The sequence below is a fragment of the Salmo salar genome, chromosome 24 (assembly GCF_965601325.2).
Source record: "Salmo salar chromosome 24, fSalSal1, whole genome shotgun sequence".
Classification (NCBI taxonomy): Eukaryota; Metazoa; Chordata; class Actinopteri; order Salmoniformes; family Salmonidae; genus Salmo; species Salmo salar.
This window is the reverse complement of record NC_138314.1, coordinates 49,863,282-49,885,053: the sequence shown is the minus strand read 5'-3', so window position 1 is coordinate 49,885,053 and position 21,772 is coordinate 49,863,282. Positions and strand designations below refer to the sequence as shown.

The 21,772-nt window shown below is 45.1% G+C and overlaps 1 protein-coding gene across 2 annotated transcripts in view; it reads left to right on the top strand.

Moving 5' to 3' along the window:
* The first annotated feature begins 319 nt into the window (after nt 1–319).
* The window catches only part of LOC106586007 (protein yippee-like 1), a 30,697-nt gene continuing 9,244 nt past the window's right edge, over nt 320–21,772 (top strand). The window contains exons 1-2 of one of the 2 annotated variants that reach the window (XM_014172783.3): nt 320–1,188; nt 18,975–19,276. In XM_014172783.3, the coding sequence (XP_014028258.1) occupies nt 19,160–19,276 (117 nt within the window). In that variant the 5' untranslated portion in view covers nt 320–1,188; nt 18,975–19,159. Of the gene's footprint in view, nt 1,189–14,967; nt 19,277–21,772 lie in introns of those variants that run through there. The other variant, XM_082968757.1, reaches the window with a different exon arrangement.

The window sequence follows — 21,772 nt, the reverse complement described above, 5'->3', positions numbered from 1 at the left end:
AGGTGAACTAGGGTAGACTATTTAAATATAATTGACGTTGTTGTAGTATTTTACCGCGCTTGGTGACGACACACGTTCAGTTGACGTGCCTCCTCTCCGACGTGGGCACGCAAGGGGCATTGGCACGTGTCTTTCTCGGCGGCGCGCATCACCAAAAACAAGCCAAGGCCGTGCACGCGGTTTGGTCTAGACTGCAGACCTCCTGCTATTGGCCCTCAATCACAGTTCAGACCGGCCCCCCGTAATCGATTGGTTGTTGGGGGGGGGGGGGGGGGTTGCTCAGTTTTTTTTAATTGGTCCTTATTCATTAAAGAGGAGGGCAATAGTATTTCCTTAACAAGTTCGAATGTAATGATTTAGGACAGTAACTATCATCATCACCACAATAAACCACTCAACACATCCAATGGCAAACAATCCGATTTACTGAAACTTGAATATAGTGAAGAATCGTGCGTGCTGTCGTCATATGATCCTCACCAGAGCTAAACCTCGCCGAGGAGACAACAACAACAACATGAAATCCATTCATTATTTGGAGCAAACTGCAGTAGTGACGGGATAGTCTGCAGACCAGCTGACGTCGTCGGTGACCCAGCTACATGGGAGTTGGCATCACCCAGAGAAACCAAGCCCGCTCATTAAAGCCGAGAAGCTTTTTATTTAGGACTTTAAACGTGTTGTTCTCACGGTGTACCATCTGAATAGCAGGAACCATCCTAGACAAGGCTACCGTACATCTAGAACTTCCTCAGCCTGCTGGGTTATTATTTGTGAGTGGAATGAGTCACTTGAGGCTCGATCTGAATCTGGAATCATTTGCGCAGACTGAGAGAAAAAAGATCCAACCCGACGGTGTAGAAGCCTATGAATAGACTGTACAGATAAATAGTTTGTTTGTACCCTAAACCCGCATGCTGCTGTTGTTCAGCTGCAGCCGTAGTCGTTTTGCCAGATCAAGATACAGACAGACTACAGCTTTATCATTGAGTTCCCTGCCTGCACAGGTCGGGTTCTGCTGGACCGGATGGAAATATGAGTCAGATGCATTAAGGGTGACGTCTCTGTCTTGGGACCGTGACAGACCGTGCACGGACTAAGACCAGTGTTCCGAACATGACATCAGCCTTCAGCGTGGAGATCATTTCCTCCCTCTCCTCCATTCAAAGGGGAATACTTATTTTTTGCGTAAGTATATGTGATCTATAATAATTTGCTTCAATCAATTCAATGATCAGCCTAATTCTATTTTACATTTTAGTCATTTAGCAGACGCTCTTATCCAGAGCGACTTACAGTAGTGAATGCATACATTTCATACATTTTTTTCGTACTGGTCCCCCGTGGGAATCGAACCCACAAACTTGGCGTTGCAAACACCATGCTCTACCAACTGAGCCATACAGACCACATTTTCAGCCATGGAGAGTTTACAAACTTGGACATCATGTCCATGGGCTATAAGTATGGTTATAACCCAGTATAATCTGATAGTTTGCAGTGATTTGTTTCACCTCCCCACTAGTGGCACATTTTGCAGACAGGATTTACCCTTAGTGTTTTACCCAAAAGGATCAGAATTATCTGTTTCCTTTTATGCAAACCCATTGTCTCACCGGGCAGCCTGGTCTCATAGACAAGACGTAACATAGTAAACGTAAATCCGGGACACTGAAATTAGTATGATATATTACGTTTGGTATGGTTATATAAGACAGAAGTTTACTGAAGGAAAAAACGAAAAGAGGGTGGTTGGTGGGGGTGGATAAGTGGGCGTATAATGCATGGTCTAGCAACCCAATGGTTGTGTGTTCTGATCTCGGACAACTTTATAATTTGAGCAACTTTGCAACTACTTATTACTTTTTAGCTAGTTTGCAACTACTTAGTGTTAGGGGACGGGTTAGCTAACATGCTAACATTAACCTTTTTAGCCAACCTTAACCCTTTGACCTAAATCCTAACCTTAGCCCCTAGCCTAGCTAACATTAGCCACCTAGCTAACGTTAGCAACAACAAATAGGAATTAGTAACATATCGTACGTTTAGCAAATCTGCAACATATCATATGAATTGTAATTAGTAACATACCCTATGAAATGGATGATGGATATCCACAAATTAATAAATACCATAGAAAACATACTAAATGGAGTGTTATAGATTTATGTACAGAATAATAAGAAATGCTCTGAGACCAGGTTGCACTGGGCCGTGGGTCCAGCGGACCTGCTCTGAGACCAGGTTGCACTGGGCCGTGGCTTCCGCGGACCTGCTCTGAGACCAGGTTGTACTGGGCCGTGGCTCCAGCGGACCTGCTCTGAGACCAGGTTGCACTGGGCCGTGGCTCCAGCGGACGTGCTCTGAGACCAGGTTGCACTGGGCCGTGGCTCCAGAGGACCTGCTCTGAGACCAGGTTGCACTGGGCCGTGGCTTCCGCGGACCTGCTCTGAGACCAGGTTGTACTGGGCCGTGGCTCCAGCGGACCTGCTCTGAGACCAGGTTGCACTGGGCCGTGGCTCCAGAGGACCTGCTCTGAGACCAGGTTGCACTGGGCCGTGGCTCCAGCGGACCTGCTCTGAGACCAGGTTGCACTGGGCCGTGACTCCCGCGGACCTGCTCTCAAAACCAGGCCACTGGTACTTTTCAGCTTTCATTTACATACCGATGGCTAACTGTAAACATCTACTCACAAAGCAACTGTTTTGATATTAAATATTAAATAGGTTGTAACTCTTCACTGTCAACAACTAGTGTAACAGTCAAACAGCAGCATCGCTGTCTTTTCATATGTCCCGTTGATTCTTCCGACTATAAGGTTTTACAATGACATTTCAGTCATTTAGCAGACGCTCTTATTCAGAACAACTTACAGTAGTGAATGTATACATTTTCATACTTTCTCATACTGGTCCCCCGTGGGAATTGAACCCACAACCCTGGCATTGCAAGCACCATACTCTACCAAGTGGGCCTCAACTTTTAACTCTACAAGGTTTGGAACCTGCTGGTTTTCTGTTCTACCTGATAACGAATGCAACCCAGCTGGTGTCCCAGGTCTAAATCAGTCCCTGATTAGATGGGAACAATGCAGTGGAACTGGCTTTTGAGGACCAGTGTTGAGTTTGAGGGGACTATAAAATAAATTGTATATGATCTGATCTCGTGATCCAGCTGAATGATTATCTGATGGTCAATGTGGGCTAACTGTCCAATGATGTGAACCTCCACTGCTTGGCTAATGCAATGACTTAGCACAGCAGAGAGCATTACAATACGCAGGATACAAACACGTGACATCATCAGGATGAGACGCTCAACACTTCTTCCCTCCTATAGGCTCATTGATGTTTTTCTCTGTTGCCATAACCATAAACCAGACCTTGGATTGTTATTGCAATAGTAATGTTATTAATTTTACGACAAACACTGTCTAGATGCTTTCCCACCTGGATCCTAATAATATGAATCAGCGGTCGTTGAAAAGCATAACTGCCGTGAATGGATCGTGGTCTGTCTGTCTGGTCCCTTCAGTGACGCAGTGACAGAAAGCATCATCAACAATGTCGAGATAAAGACAGACATGGGGAGACACAGAGAGAGACAGACGGACACATGGAGAGAGAGACGGACAGAGAGAGAGAGAGAGAGACAGACAAAGAGAGAGAGAGACAAAGACAGACAGACACAGAGAAAGAGAGAGCCAGACAGAGAGAGACAGACAGACAGACATGGAGAGAGACAAAGACAGACAGACACAGAGAAAGAGAGAGACAGACAGAGCCAGACAGAGAGAGACAGACAGACAGACATGGAGAGAGACAAAGACAGACAGACACAGAGAAAGAGACAGACAAAGAGCCAGACAGATGTAATGTCCATATTGTCCATAACGTGACCATAACGTGTCTATATTGTCCATAACGTGACCATAACGTGTCTATATTGTCCATAACGTGTCCATATTGACCATAACGTGTCCATATTGTCCATAACGTGTCCATATTGTCCATAACGTGACCATAACGTGTCTATATTGTCCATAACGTGACCATAACGTGTCTATATTGTCCATAACGTGTCCATATTGACCATAACGTGTCCATATTGTCCATAACGTGTCCATATTGTCCATAACGTGACCATAACGTGTCTATGTTGTCCATAACGTGACCATAACGTGTCCATATTGTCCATAACGTGACCATAACGTGTCTATGTTGTCCATAACGTGACCATAACGTGTCCATATTGACCATAACGTGTCCATATTGACCATAACGTGTCCATAACGTGTCCATATTGACCATAACGTGTCCATATTGACCATAACGTGACCATAACATGTCCATATTGTCCATAACATGTCCATATTGACCATAACATGTCCATATTGACCATAACGTGTCTATATTGTCCATAACGTGACCATAACGTGTCCATATTGACCATAACGTGTCCATATTGACCATAACGTGTCCATATTGTCCATAACATGTCCATATTGACTATAACGTGTCCATATTGTCCATAACGTGTCCATATTGTCCATAACGTGTCCATATTGACCATAACGTGTCCATATTGTCCATAACGTGTCCATATTGTCCATAACGTGTCCTTATTGACCATAAATACCAGGTCTCCCATGGTATTTCAGCTGTCAGACAGCCTCCAGGTCTCCCATGGTATTTCAGCTGTCAGACAGCCTCCAGGTTCCCATGGTATTTCAGCTGTCAGACAGCCTCCAGGTCTCCCATGGTATTTCAGCTGTCAGACAGCCTCCAGGTCTCCCATGGTATTTCAGCTGTCAGACAGCCTCCAGGTCTCCCATGGTATTTCAGCTGTCAGACAGCCTCCAGGTCTCCCATGGTATTTCAGCTGTCAGACAGCCTCCAGGTTCCCATGGTATTTCAGCTGTCAGACAGCCTCCAGGTTCCCATGGTATTTCAGCTGTCAGACAGCCTCCAGGTCTCCCATGGTATTTCAGCTGTCAGACAGCCTCCAGGTTCCCATGGTATTTCAGCTGTCAGACAGCCTCCAGGCTCCCATGGTATTTCAGCTGTCAGACAGCCTCCAGGTCTCCCATGGTATTTCAGCTGTCAGACAGCCTCCAGGTTCCCATGGTATTTCAGCTGTCAGACAGCCTCCAGGTCTCCCATGGTATTTCAGCTGTCAGACAGCCTCCAGGTTCCCATGGTATTTCAGCTGTCAGACAGCCTCCAGGTTCCCATGGTATTTCAGCTGTCAGACAGCCTCCAGGTTCCCATGGTATTTCAGCTGTCAGACAGCCTCCAGGTTCCCATGGTATTTCAGCTGTCAGACAGCCTCCAGGTTCCCATGGTATTTCAGCTGTCAGACAGCCTCCAGGTCTCCCATGGTATTTCAGCTGTCAGACAGCCTCCAGGTCTCCCATGGTATTTCAGCTGTCAGACAGCCTCCAGGTTCCCATGGTATTTCAGCTGTCAGACAGCCTCCAGGTCTCCCATGGTATTTCAGCTGTCAGACAGCCTCCAGGTCTCCCATGGTATTTCAGCTGTCAGACAGCCTCCAGGTCTCCCATGGTATTTCAGCTGTCAGACAGCCTCCAGGTCTCCCATGGTATTTCAGCTGTCAGACAGCCTCCAGGTCTCCCATGGTATTTCAGCTGTCAGACAGCCTCCAGGTTCCCATGGTATTTCAGCTGTCAGACAGCCTCCAGGTCTCCCATGGTATTTCAGCTGTCAGACAGCCTCCAGGTCTCCCATGGTATTTCAGCTGTCAGACAGCCTCCAGGTTCCCATGGTATTTCAGCTGTCAGACAGCCTCCAGGTTCCCATGGTATTTCAGCTGTCAGACAGCCTCCAGGTTCCCATGGTATTTCAGCTGTCAGACAGCCTGCTGAAAGGAAAGTAAATACACTAATCTCTCCAGATACACATGTTGATGTAACTCTGGCTGCAGATTCACTTCTCCCTTGACACAAATAAAGCTTGTCTGCTAGGCTACCCCCCCCCCCCACACTGCTACACTGCTACTACTACACTGCTACTACTACACTGCTACTACTATACTGCTACTACTACACTGCTACTACTACACTGCTACTACTACACTGCTACTGCTACACTGCTACTACTACACTGCTGCTACTACACTGCTACTACTACACTGCTACTACTCTACTGCTACTACTACACTGCTACTACTACACTGCTGCTACTACACTGCTACTACTACACTGCTACTACTACACTGCTACTACTACACTGCTACTGCTACACTGCTACTGCTACACTGCTACTACTACACTGCTACTACTACACTGCTACTACTACACTACTACTACACTGCTACTGCTACACTGCTACTACTACACTGCTACTACTACACTGCTACTACTACACTGCTACTGCTACACTGCTACTACTACACTGCTACTACTACACTGCTACTACTCTACTGCTACTACTACACTGCTACTACTACACTGCTACTACTACACTGCTACTACTACACTGCTGCTACTACACTGCTACTGCTACACTGCTACTACTACACTGCTACTACTACACTGCTACTACTACACTGCTGCTACACTGCTACTACTACACTGCTACTGCTACACTACTACTACTACACTGCTACTGCTACACTGCTACTGCTACACTGCTACACTGCTACTACTACACTGCTACTGCTACACTGCTACTGCTACACTGCTACACTGCTACTACTACACTGCTACTGCTACACTGCTACTGCTATACTGCTACTACTACACTGCTACTAGTACACTGCTACTACTACACTGCTACTGCTACACTGCTACTACTACACTGCTACTGCTACACTGCTACTAGTACACTGCTACTACTACACTGCTACTACTACACTGCTACTGCTACACTGCTATTACTACACTGCTACTACTACACTGCTACTACTACACTGCTACTACTACACTGCTACTACTATACTGCTGCTACTACACTGCTACTGCTACACTGCTACTACTACACTGCTACTACACTGCTACTACTACACTGCTACTACTACACTACTACTGCTACACTGCTACTACTACACTGCTACTACTACACTGCTACTACACTGCTACTGCTACACTGCTACTACTACACTGCTACTACACTGCTACTGCTACACTGCTACTACTACACTGCTACTACTACACTGCTACTACACTGCTACTGCTACACTGCTACTACTACACTGCTACTACTACACTGCTACTACTACACTGCTACTACACTGCTACTGCTACACTGCTACTGCTACACTGCTACTGCTACACTGCTACTAGTACACTGCTACTACTACACTGCTACTACTACACTGCTACTACTACACTGATACTGCACTGCTACTGCTACACTGCTACTGCTACACTGCTACTACTACACTGCTACTAGTACACTGCTACTACTACACTGCTACTAGTACACTGCTACTACTACACTGCTACTACTACACTACTACTGCTACACTGCTACTACTACACTGCTACTACTACACTGCTACTACTACACTACTACTGCTACACTGCTACTACTACACTGCTACTACTACACTACTACTGCTACACTGCTACTACTACACTGCTACTACACTGCTACTACTACACTGCTACTGCTACACTGCTACTACTACACTGCTACTACTACACTACTACTGCTACACTGCTACTACTACACTGCTACTACTACACTACTACTGCTACACTGCTACTACTACACTACTACTACACTGCTACTACACTGCTACTGCTACACTGCTACTACTACACTGCTACTGCTACACTGCTACTGCTACACTGCTACCGCTACACTGCTACTACTACACTGCTACTACTACACTGCTACTACTACACTGCTACTACTACACTGCTACTACTACACTACTACTACTACACTGCTACTACTACACTGCTACTACTACACTGCTACTACTACACTGCTACTACTACACTGCTACTGCTACACTTCTACTACTGTACTGCTACTACTACACTGCTACTACTACACTGCTACTACTACACTGCTACTACTACACTGCTACTACACTGCTACTACTACACTGCTACTGCTACACTGCTACTACACTGCTACTACTACACTGCTACTGCTACACTGCTACTACACTGCTACTACTACACTGCTACTACTATACTGCTACTACTGTACTGCTACTACTACACTGCTACTAGTACACTGCTACTGCTACACTGCTACTACACTGCTACTACTACACTGCTACTGCTACACTGCTACTACTACACTGCTACTACTACACTACTACTGCTACACTGCTACTACTACACTGCTACTGCTACACTACTACTACTACACTGCTACTACACTGCTACTACTACACTGCTACTGCTACACTGCTACCACACTGCTACTACTACACTGCTACTGCTACACTGCTACTACACTGCTACTACTACACTGCTACTACTATACTGCTACTACTGTACTGCTACTACTACACTGCTACTAGTACACTGCTACTGCTACACTGCTACTAGTACACTGCTACTGCTACACTGCTACTACACTGCTACTGCTACACTGCTACTACTACACTGCTACTAGTACACTGCTACTGCTGCACTGCTACTACTACACTGCTAATACTACACTGCTACTAGTACACTGCTACTGCTACACTGCTACTACACTGCTACTGCTACACTGCTACTACTACACTGCTACTAGTACACTGCTACTGCTGCACTGCTACTACTACACTGCTGCTACTACACTGCTACTGCTACACTGCTACCACTACACTGCTACTACTACACTGCTACTACTACACTGCTACTACTACACTGCTACTACTACACTGCTACTACTACACTGCTACTGCTACACTGCTACTACTACACTGCTACTACTACACTGCTACACTGCTACTACTACACTGCTACTACTACACTGCTACACTGCTACTACTACACTGCTACTACTACACTGCTACTGCTACACTGCTACTAGTACACTGCTACTGCTACACTGCTACTAGTACACTGCTACTGCTACACTGCTACTACTACACTGCTACACTGCTACTACTACACTGCTACTACTACACTGCTACTGCTACACTGCTACTACTACACTGCTACTGCTACACTGCTACTACTACACTGCTACTACTACACTACTACTGCTACACTGCTACTACTACACTGCTACTACTACACTGCTACTACACTGCTACTGCTACACTGCTACTACTACACTGCTACTGCTACACTGCTACTGCTACACTGCTACTGCTACACTGCTACTACTACACTGCTACTGCTACACTGCTACTACTACACTGCTACTACACTGCTACTACTACACTGCTACTACTACACTGCTACTACACTGCTACTACTACACTGCTACTAGTACACTGCTACTGCTACACTGCTACTAGTACACTGCTACTACTACACTGCTACTACTACACTGCTACTGCACTGCTACTGCTACACTGCTACTGCTACACTGCTACTACTACACTGCTACTAGTACACTGCTACTACTACACTGCTACTAGTACACTGCTACTACTACACTGCTACTACTACACTACTACTGCTACACTGCTACTACTACACTGCTACTACTACACTGCTACTACTACACTACTACTGCTACACTGCTACTACTACACTGCTACTACTACACTACTACTGCTACACTGCTACTACTACACTGCTACTACTACACTGCTACTGCTACACTGCTACTACTACACTGCTGCTACTACACTGCTACTACTACACTGCTACTAGTACACTGCTACTGCTACACTGCTACTGCTACACTGCTACTGCTACACTGCTACTGCTACACTGCTACTAGTACACTGCTACTACTACACTGCTACTGCTACACTGCTACTGCTACACTGCTACTACTACACTGCTACTGCTACACTGCTACTGCTACACTGCTACTGCTACACTGCTACTACTACACTGCTACTACTACACTGCTACTACTACACTGCTACTACTACACTGCTACTGCTACACTGCTACTACTACACTGCTACTGCTACACTGCTACTACTACACTGCTACTGCTACACTGCTACTACTACACTGCTACTACACTGCTACTACACTGCTACTACTACACTGCTACTACTATACTGCTACTACTGTACTGCTACTACTACACTGCTACTACTACACTGCTACTACTACACTGCTACTACACTGCTACTACTACACTGCTACTGCTACACTGCTACTACTACACTGCTACTACTACACTGCTACTGCTACACTGCTACTACACTGCTACTACTACACTGCTACTACTATACTGCTACTACACTGCTACTACTACACTGCTACTACTACACTGCTACTACTACACTGCTACTACACTGCTACTACTACACTGCTACTACTACACTGCTACTACACTGCTACTACTACACTGCTACTACTACACTGCTACTACTACACTGCTACTGCTACACTGCTACTGCTACACTGCTACTACTACACTGCTACTGCTACACTGCTACTACTACACTGCTACTACACTGCTACTACACTGCTACTGCTACACTGCTACTACTACACTGCTACTACTACACTGCTACTACTACACTGCTACTGCTACACTGCTACTACTACACTGCTACTACTACACTGCTACTACTACACACTGCTACTGCTACACTGCTACTACTACACTGCTACTACTACACTGCTACTAGTACACTGCTACTGCTACTGCTACACTGCTACTACTACACTGCTACTGCTACACTGCTACTACTACACTGCTACTGCTACACTGCTACTAGTACACTGCTACTACTACACTGCTACTGCTACACTGCTACTGCTACACTGCTACTACTACACTGCTACTACTACACTGCTACTGCTACACTGCTACTGCTACACTGCTACTACTACACTGCTACTACTACACTGCTACTGCTACACTGCTACTGCTACACTGCTACTACTACACTGCTACTACTACACTGCTACTGCTACACTGCTACTACTACACTGCTACTACTACACTGCTACTACTACACTGCTACTACTCTACTGCTACTACTACACTGCTACTACTACACTGCTACTACTACACTGCTACTACTACACTGCTACTACTACACTGCTACTACTATACTGCTACTACTACACTGCTACTACACTGCTACTACTACACTGCTACTGCTACACTGCTACTACACTGCTACTGCTACACTGCTACTACTACACTGCTGCTACTACACTGCTACTACTACACTGCTACTACTACACTGCTACTACACTGTTATTACTATACTGCTGTCTTAGAGAGACATGTTTGCGTCTGCTTCTGTGGGGGAAAAGTAGTGTCTTAAAGCATTGAACACCAGATTAGCCAGACATGTAGCTAGCTAGCTAGAATTTGTAAACAGGCATATAACACCGGATCTGGAAGTTCAAATTTCGTCGCCTGCTCGAGTCAAAAAGAGTGCCTGGGTCCCTCTTGCTTGGTTGTCTACTCTGTCTCCCCCTAGTGGTTATACACTACACAAGGCTCCTGTTGCTTGGTTAGCTACTCTGTCTCCCCCTAGTGGTTATACACTACACAAGGCCTCTCTTGCTTGGTTGTCTACTCTGTCTCCCCCTAGTGGATATACACTACACAAGGCCTCTCTTGCTTGGTTGTCTACTCTGTCTCCCCCTAGTGGTTATACACTACACAAGGCTCCTGTTGCTTGGTTAGCTACTCTGTCTCCCCCTAGTGGATATCCACTACACAAGGCCCCTCTTGCTTGGTTGTCTACTCTGTCTCCCCCTAGTGGATATCCACTACACAAGGCCTCTCTTGCTTGGTTGTCTACTCTGTCTCCCCCTAGTGGATGTCCACTACACAAGGCCCCTCTTGCTTGGTTGTCTACTCTGTCTCCCCCTAGTGGATATCCACTACACAAGGCCCCTCTTGCTTGGTTAGCTACTCTGTCTCCCCCTAGTGGATGTCCACTACACAAGGCGGTGATGTGGACATAAGTGTACGCTGCCACAAAAAAACAGACTCTACCCGTGTCTTCCTGATTGGCTGCTGGTCAGTCTGTTTGTCTTCCTGATTACCTAGTGGTCAGTCTGTTTGTCTTCCTGATTGGCTGCTGGTCAGTCTGTCTTCCTGATTGGCTGCTGGTCAGTCTGTCTTCCTGATTGGCTGCTGGTCAGTCTGTTTGTCTTCCTGATTAGCTAGTGGTCAGTCTGTCTTCCTGATTGGCTGCTGGTCAGTCTGTCTTCCTGATTGGCTGCTGGTCAGTCTGTCTTCCTGATTAGCTAGTGGTCAGTCTGTCTTCCTGATTACCTAGTGGTCAGTCTGTTTGTCCTTCTCATTGGCTGCTGGTCAGTCTGTTTGTCTTCCTGATTGGCTGCTGGTCAGTCTGCTCCCTCCACAGTGCCCTGACCTTGTGTTGAAAACGGCATCCTATTCCCTATGTAATGCACTTGTTTTGACCCGAGCCCTGTAGCCCAGGTGAAGAGTAGTGTTCTACACAGGGAATAGGATGCCGTTTGAGACATAGCCAAGTAGTGCATCCATTCTCTGAGACTTCCCCTCTCTGTTCCTAGGTGCAGTGTAGCCTTTTCAACTTGGAAGGACTTTACATTACATCACGGGATAAAGAGGTAATAACATGGACTTCTACGTTATAGCATAGGATTAAGAGGTAATAGCATGGACTTTACATTACAGTGGGATAAAGAGGTAATAACATGGACTTTACATTACAGCAGGATAAAGAGATAATAACATGGACTTTACATTACAGCAGGATAAAGAGGTAATAACATGGACTTTACATTACAGTGGGACTAAGAGGTAGTAACATGGACTTTACATTACAGCAGGATAAAGAGGTAATAACATGGACTTTACATTACAGCAGGATAAAGAGGTAATAACATGGACTTTACATTACAGCAGGATAAAGAGGTAATAGCATGGACTTTACATTACAGCAGGATAAAGAGGTAATAACATGGACTTTACATTACAGCAGTATAAAGAGGTAATAACATGGACTTTACATTACAGCAGGATAAAGAGGTAATAACATGGACTTTACATTACAGCGGGATTAAGAGGTAATAACATGGACTTTACATTACAGCAGTATAAAGAGGTAATAACATGGACTTTACATTACAGCGGGATTAAGAGGTAATAACATGGACTTTACATTACAGTGGGACTAAGAGGTAGTAACATGGACTTTACATTACAGTGAGACTAAGAGGTAGTAACATGGACTTTACATTACAGTGGGACTAAGAGGTAGTAACATGGACTTTACATTACAGTGGGACTAAGAGGTAGTAACATGGACTTTACATTACAGTGGGATAAAGAGGTAATAACATGGACTTTTACGTTATAGCATAGGATAAATAGGTAATAACATGGACTTTACATTACAGCGGGATAAATAGGTAATAACATGGACTTTACATTACAGCAGGATAAAGAGATAATAACATGGACTTTGCATTACAGCGGGATTAAGAGGTAATAACATGGACTTCTTTGAGGAAAAGATCATGATCATTAGAAAGCAAATGACGGACTCCTCTTTAAATCTGGGTATTCCTCAAAAGCTCTGTTGTCCTGAGTCTGCACAACTCTGCCAGGACCTAGGATCAAGAGAGACACTAAAGTGTTTTAGTACTATATCTCTTGACACAATGATACAAATAATCATGGCCTCTAAACCTTCAAGCTGCATACTGGACCCTATTCCAACTAAACTACTGAAAGAGCTGCTTCCTGTGCTTGGCCCTCCTATGTTGAACATAATAAACAGCTCTCTATCCACCGGATGTGAACCAAACTCACTTAAAGTGGCAGTAATAAAGCCTCTCTTGAAAAAGCCAAACCTTGACCCAGAAAATATAAAAAACTATCGGCCTATATCGAATCTTCCATTCCTCTCAAAAAAAATTGAAAAAGCTGTTGCGCAGCAACTCACTGCCTTCCTGAAGACAAACAATGTATACGAAATGCTTCAGTCTGGTTTTAGACCCCATCATAGCACTGAGACTGCACTTGTGAAGGTGGTAAATGACCTTTTAAAGGCAGACCGAGGCTCTGCATCTGTCCTCGTGCTCCTAGATCTTAGTGCTGCTTTTGATACCATCGATCACCACATTCTTTTGGAGAGATTGAAAACCCAAATTGGTCTACACGGACAAGTTCTGGCCTGGTTTAGATCTTATCTGTGGGAAAGATATCAGTTTGTCTCTGTGAATGGTTTGTCCTCTGACAAATCAACTGTACATTTTGGTGTTCCTCAAGGTTCCGTTTTAGGACCACTATTGTTTTCACTATATATTTTACCTCTTGGTGATGTCATTCGAAAACATAATGTTAAATTTCACTGCTATGCGGATGACACACAGCTGTACATTTCAATGAAACATGGTGAAGCCCCCAAATTGTCCTCGCTAGAAGCCTGTGTTTCAGACATAAGGAAGTGGATGGCTGCAAACGTTCTACTTTTAAACTCTGACAAAACGGAGATGCTTGTTCTAGGTCCCAAGAAACAAAGAGATCTTCTGTTGAATCTGACAATTAATCTTGATGGTTGTACAGTCGTCTCAAATTAAACTGTGAAGGACCTCGGCGTTACTCTGGACCCTGATCTCTCTTTTGAAGAACATATCAAGACTGTTTCAAGGGCAGCTTTTTTCCATCTACGTAACATTGCAAAAATCAGAAACTTTCTGTCCACAAATGATGCAGAAAAATGTATCCATGCTTTTGTCACTTCTAGGTTGGACTACTGCAATGCTCTACTTTCCGGCTACCCGGATAAAGCACTAAACAAACTTCAGTTAGTGCTAAATACGGCTGCTAGAATCCTGACTAGAACCAAACAATTTAATCATATTACTCCAGTGCTAGCCTCCCTACATTGGCTTCCTGTTAAGGCAAGGGCTGATTTCAAGGTTTTACTGCTAACCTACAAAGCATTACATGGGCTAACCCTAACCCTAACCCTAACCTATCTTTCCGATTTGGTCCTGCCGTACATACCTACACGTACGCTACGGTCACAAGACGCAGGCCTCCTTACTGTCCCTAGAATTTCTAAGCAAACAGCTGGAGGCAGGGCTTTCTCCTATAGAGCTCCATTTTTATGGAATAGTCTGCCTACCCATGTGAGAGATGCAGACTCGGTCTCAACCTTTAAGTCTATATTGAAGACTCATCTCTTCAGTAGGTCCTATGATTGAGTGTAGTCTGGCCCAGGAGTGTGAAGGTGAACGGAAAGGCACTGGAGCAACGAACCGCCCTTGCTGTCTCTGCCTGGCCGGTTCCCCTCTCTCCACTGGGATTCTCTGCCTCTAACCCTATTACAGGGGCTGAGTCACTGGCTTATTGGTGCTCTTTCATGCTGTCCCTAGGAGGGGTGCGTCACTTGAGTGGGTTGAGTTACGGACGTGGTCTTCCTGTCTGGGTTGGCGCCCCCCCTTGGGTTGTGCCGTGGCGGAGATCTTTGTGGGCTATACTCGGCCTTGTCTCAGGATGGTAAGTTGGTGGTTGAAGATATCCCTCTAGTGGTGTGGGGGCTGTGCTTTGGCAAAGTGGGTGGGGTTATATACTTCCTGTTTGGCCCTGTCCGGGGGTATCATCGGATGGGGCCACAGTGTCTTCTGATCCCTCCTGTCTCAGCCTCCAGTATTTATGCTGCAGTAGTTTATGTGTCGGGGGGCTAGGGTCAGTCTGTTACATCTGGAGTATTTCTCCTGTCTTATCCGGTGTCCTGTGTGAATTTAAATATGCTCTCTCTAATTCTCTCTTTCTCTCTTTTCTTTCTTTCTCTCTCTCGGAGGACCTGAGCCCTAGGACCATGCCTCAGGACTACCTGACATGATGACTCCTTGCTGTCCCCAGTCCACCTGGCCATGCTGCTGCTCCAGTTTCAACTGTTCTAGCTGCGGCTATGGAACCCTGACCTGTTCACCGGACGTGCTACCTGTCCCAGACCTGCTGTTTTCAACTCTCTAGAGACAGTAGGAGCGGTAGAGATACTCTCAATGATCGGCTATGAAAAGCCAACTGACATTTTCTCTTGAGGTGCTGACTTGTTGCACCCTCGACAACTGTGATTATTATTATTTGACCATGCTGGTCATCTATGAACATTTGAACATCTTGGCCATGTTCTGTTATAATCTCCACCCGGCACAGCCAGAACAGGACTGGCCACCCCTCATAGCCTGGTTCCTCTCTAGGTTTCTTCCTAGGTTTTGGCCTTTCTAGGGAGTTTTTCCTAGCCACCGTGCTTCTACACCTGCATTGCTTGCTGTTTGGGGTTTTAGGCTGGGTTTCTGTACAGCACTTTGAGATATCAGCTGATGTAAGAAGGGCTATATAAATACATTTGATTTGATTTGACTTTACATTACAGCAGGATAAAGAGGTAATAACATGGACTTTATATTACAGCACTGATAAAGAGGTAATAACATGGACTTTACATTACAGCAGAATAAAGAGGTAATAACATGGACTTTACAAAACCCCATAATGAGGTTTTCAGAAATCTAGGCAAAAAAATGTCATAAAAACTATTCAGACCCTTTGCTGTGAGACTCAAAATTGAGCTCAGGTGCATCCTTGTTTCCATTGATCATCCTTGAGATGTTTCTACAACTTGGAGTCCAGCTGTGGTAAATTCAATTGATTGGACATGATTTGGAAAGGCACACACCTGTCTATACAAGGTCCCACAGTTGACAGTGCATGTCAGAGCAAAAAGCCACGAGGTAGAAATAATTGTACGTAGAGCTCTGAGACAAGATTGTGTCGGGGCACAGATCTGGAGAAGGGTACCAAAACATTTCTGCAGCATTGAAGGTCCCCAAGAACACAGTGGCCTCCATCATTCTTAAATGGAAGACGTTTGGAACCACCAAGACTCTTCCTAGAGCTGGCCGCCCGGCCAAACTGAGCAATCAGGGGAGAAGGGCCTTGGTCAGGGAGGTGACCAAGAACTGATGGTCACTCTGACAGAACTCCAGAGTTCCTCTATGGAGATGGGAGAACCTTCCAGAAGGACAACCATCTCTACAGCACTCCACCAATCAGACCTTTATGATAGAGTGACAGACGGAAGCCACTCCTCAGTAAAAGGCACATGACAGCCAGCTTGGAGTTTGCCAAAAGGCACCTAAAGACTCTCAGACGATGAGAAACAAGATTCTCTAGTCTGATGAAACCAAGATTGAACTCTTTGGCCTGAATGTCAAGCGTCACGTCTGGAGGAAACCTTTCACCATCCCTACGGTGAAGCATGGTGGTGGCAGCATCATGCTGTGGGGATGTTTTTCAGCGGCAGGGACTGGGAGAGTAGTCAGGATTGAGGGAAAGATGAACAGAGCAAAGTACAGAGAGATCCTTGATGAAAACCTGCTCCAGAGAGCTCAGGACCTCAGACTGGGGCGAAGGTTCACCTTCCAACAGGACAACGACCCTAAGCACACAGCCAAGACAACACAGGAGTGGCTTCGGGACAAGTCTCTGAATGTCCTAGAGTGGCCCAGCCAGAGCCCGGACTTGAACCCGATCTAACATCTCTGGAGAGACGTGAAAATAGCTGTGAAGTGAAGTGACGCTCCCCATCCAACCTGACAGAGCTTGAGAGGATCTGCAGAGAAGAATGCAAGATCGAATCCCCGAGCTGACAAGGTAGAAATCTGTCGTTCTGCCCCTGAACAAGGCAGTTAACCCACTGTTCCTAGGCTGTCATTGTAAAATAAGAATTTGTTCTTAACTGACTTGCCTAGTTAAATAAAGGTAAAATAAATGAAAAAATAACTCATATCCAGCACCAAACCAGTGTCAACATGTGAAAACAGCACATTTCTATGATCTGTGGTTAAAAAGAGAAGGAAGGTCCCAAAAACATCTCTGTGACATCACAGGATTAAACGTTTAAAACAGTGATTTTTCAAAAAACCTGCAACGAGTTTCAAGCCCAAAGGATGGTATTTTCTTGCTCCCAAAGAGAATCTCATAATGTTTTAACTTCTGATGATGTCATCGGGTAGAACTTTTTATCTTGATATATTTTAGTTTTTTTTATACAAAACAGCTTTTTTTCCATGACATAGACTGACCAGGTGAATCCAGGTATAAATCTATGATCACTTATTGAGGAGAGAGGTTAAAGAAGGATTTTTAAGTCTTGAGACAATTGAGACACGGATTGTGTATGTGTGCCATTGATGGTGAACAGGCAAGACAAAGTATTTATATGCCTTTGAACGGGGTATGAGAGTAGGTGCCAGGCGTACTGGTTTGAGTGTGTGAAGAACTGCAAAGCTGCTGGGTTTTTTACGCTCAACAGTTTCCCATGTGAATCAAGAATGGTCCACCACCACCCACAGGACATCCAGCCAACTGGACACAACTGTGGGGAATCATTGGAGTCAACATGGGCCAGCATCCCTGTGGAACGCTTTCAACACCTTGAAGAGTCCATGCACTGACTAAATATTAGGAAGGTGTTCCTAATGATTTGTACACTCAGTGTTCATGATTGAGGGGTAGGGTGGCAAAATTCCAGTAACTTAACCCAAATTCTAGTAACTTAACCCAAATTCCTTAGTTTTCCAGACATCCTGGTTGGAAGATTACGAGGGAATAAGCAGGAAATAAGAGAGTCCACCAACCAGCATTTCTGGAAACTCTTGGAACCACATAGTAACAGCACAAGAACAATATAGTAGCGGCAACCTCTCTATTCAAACTGCTGACCCTCAGGGCTAGCAACCAATCTAACCTCTGACCTCTAGGCTACGTCTGGCCACCCCCTAAGTCATCAGATCAGGGTTCCAACTGATCACTAATCATTCCTTCTCTGATCAATTAACTTGATGTATTTTGATGCAGCACACGAACCCTTTTTCTCGTCCTCCTCCCCAGGCGTAGTTTTCTCATGGTTGCCGTGTGGAGCCTAACAGCCACACACCCACTCCTCAACAACGACGGCTTTTGCTTGCATCTTCCAGTGCTGCTTCTGTCAGAAAGTTCAGCAGAGCTGCTCCTCGTCCGTCGCTAGCCCGGACGCCGCAGCAGCCAATCGCAGCCCAGAGCGCCGCCCATGTGACATGGTGAAGATGACCAAGTCGAAGACGTTCCAGGCCTACCTGCCCTCGTGCCATCGCACCTACAGCTGTATACACTGTCGGGCACACCTGGCCAATCACGACGAACTCATCTCTAAGGTAGGCACAGACAAACACACAGTCTTGTACAGCTAACCTTGTGGGGACACACAATTCAATCCCATTCAAAAAAATCCTATTTTCTCTAACCCCCAAAACCCATACTCTTAACTTAACCCAAATCTTAACCCTAACCTTAACACAAAAACCTAACCTTCAACCTAACCCTAAAACTAACCCAAGCTCCTAACCCTTAACCTAATTCTAACCTTAACCCTAAACTCTTAGAAATAACATTTAACCTTGTGGGGACCAACAAAATGTCCCCAGTTGGTCAAATTTAGTTCGTTAACTACTCTTATGGGGACTTCTGGTTCCCACAAGAATTGTTAAACACATCCACACACACACACACACACACACACACACACACACACACCCTGTCGGGCACACCTGGCCAACCATGACAAACTCATCTTTAAACACAAACACCTACAGCTGCATTCTGTTAGTGGCTTTGGATTTTCCATTTATATCTCAACGTCAGCACATTTAGAACGTGGGGGGCACCGATTGGTGCGTTAGTCAGTATGTGTTGTGCCTGTGCTGGTCCAGGTGATATTTAAGAGTGGCTGGCCCAGGTGATATTTAAGAGCTGCTGGCCCAGGTCATATTTAAGAGCTGCTGGCCCAGGTGATATTTAAGAGTGGCTGGCCCAGGTGATATTTAAGAGCTGCTGGCCCAGGTGATATTTAAGAGGGGCTGGCCCAGGTGATATTTAAGAGTGGCTGGCCCAGGTGATATTTAAGAGTGGCTGGTCCAGGTGATATTTAAGAGTGGCTGGCCCAGGTGATATTTAAGAGTGGCTGGCCCAGGTGATATTTAAGAGTGGCTGGCCCAGGTGATATTTAAGAGGGGCTGGCCCAGGTGATATTTAAGAGCTGCTGGCCCAGGTGATATTTAAGAGCTGCTGGCCCAGGTGATATTTAAGAGCTGCTGGCCCAGGTCATATTTAAGAGCTGCTGGCCCAGGTGATATTTAAGAGTGGCTGGCCCAGGTGATATTTAAGAGTGGCTGGCCCAGGTGATATTTAAGAGCTGCTGTGTCGTAGTCAGCAGGTTTATATTGTAATCGTGTCGTAGTCAGCAGGTTTATATTGTAGTCGTGTCGTAGTCAGCAGGTTTATATTGTAATCGTGTGTCGTAGTCAGCAGGTTTATATTGTAGTCGTGTCGTAGTCAGCAGGTTTATATTGTAATCGTGTCGTAGTCAGCAGGTTTATATTGTAGTCGTGTGTCGTAGTCAGCAGGTTTATATTGTAATCGTGTCGTAGTCAGCAGGTTTATATTGTAGTCGTGTGTCGTAGTCAGCAGGTTTATATTGTAATCGTGTCGTAGTCAGCAGGTTTATATTGTAATCGTGTCGTAGTCAGCAGGTTTATATTGTAGTCGTGTGTCGTAGTCAGCAGGTTTATATTGTAATCGTGTCGTAGTCAGCAGGTTTATATTGTAATCGTGTCGTAGTCAGCAGGTTTATATTGTAGTCGTGTCGTAGTCAGCAGGTTTATATTGTAATCGTGTCGTAGTCAGCAGGTTTATATTGTAGTCGTGTCGTAGTCAGCAGGTTTATATTGTAATCGTGTCGTAGTCAGCAGGTTTATATTGTAATCGTGTCGTAGTCAGCAGGTTTATATTGTAGTCGTGTCGTAGTCAGCAGGTTTATATTGTAATCGTGTGTCGTAGTCAGCAGGTTTATATTGTAGTCGTGTCGTAGTCAGCAGGTTTATATTGTAATCGTGTGTCGTAGTCAGCAGGTTTATATTGTAATCGTGTCGTAGTCAGCAGGTTTATATTGTAATCGTGTGTCGTAGTCAGCAGGTTTATATTGTAGTCGTGTGTCGTAGTCAGCAGGTTTATATTGTAGTCGTGTCGTAGTCAGCAGGTTTATATTGTAATCGTGTCGTAGTCAGCAGGTTTATATTGTAGTCGTGTGTCGTAGTCAGCAGGTTTATATTGTAATCGTGTCGTAGTCAGCAGGTTTATATTGTAGTCGTGTGTCGTAGTCAGCAGGTTTATATTGTAGTCGTGTGTCGTAGTCAGCAGGTTTATATTGTAATCGTGTCGTAGTCAGCAGGTTTATATTGTAATCGTGTCGTAGTCAGCAGGTTTATATTGTAGTCGTGTCGTAGTCAGCAGGTTTATATTGTAATCGTGTCGTAGTCAGCAGGTTTATATTGTAGTCGTGTCGTAGTCAGCAGGTTTATATTGTAATCGTGTCGTAGTCAGCAGGTTTATATTGTAGTCGTGTCGTAGTCAGCAGGTTTATATTGTAATCGTGTGTCGTAGTCAGCAGGTTTATATTGTAGTCGTGTCGTAGTCAGCAGGTTTATATTGTAATCGTGTCGTAGTCAGCAGGTTTATATTGTAATCGTGTCGTAGTCAGCAGGTTTATATTGTAGTCGTGTGTCGTAGTCAGCAGGTTTATATTGTAGTCGTGTGTCGTAGTCAGCAGGTTTATATTGTAGTCGTGTGTCGTAGTCAGCAGGTTTATATTGTAG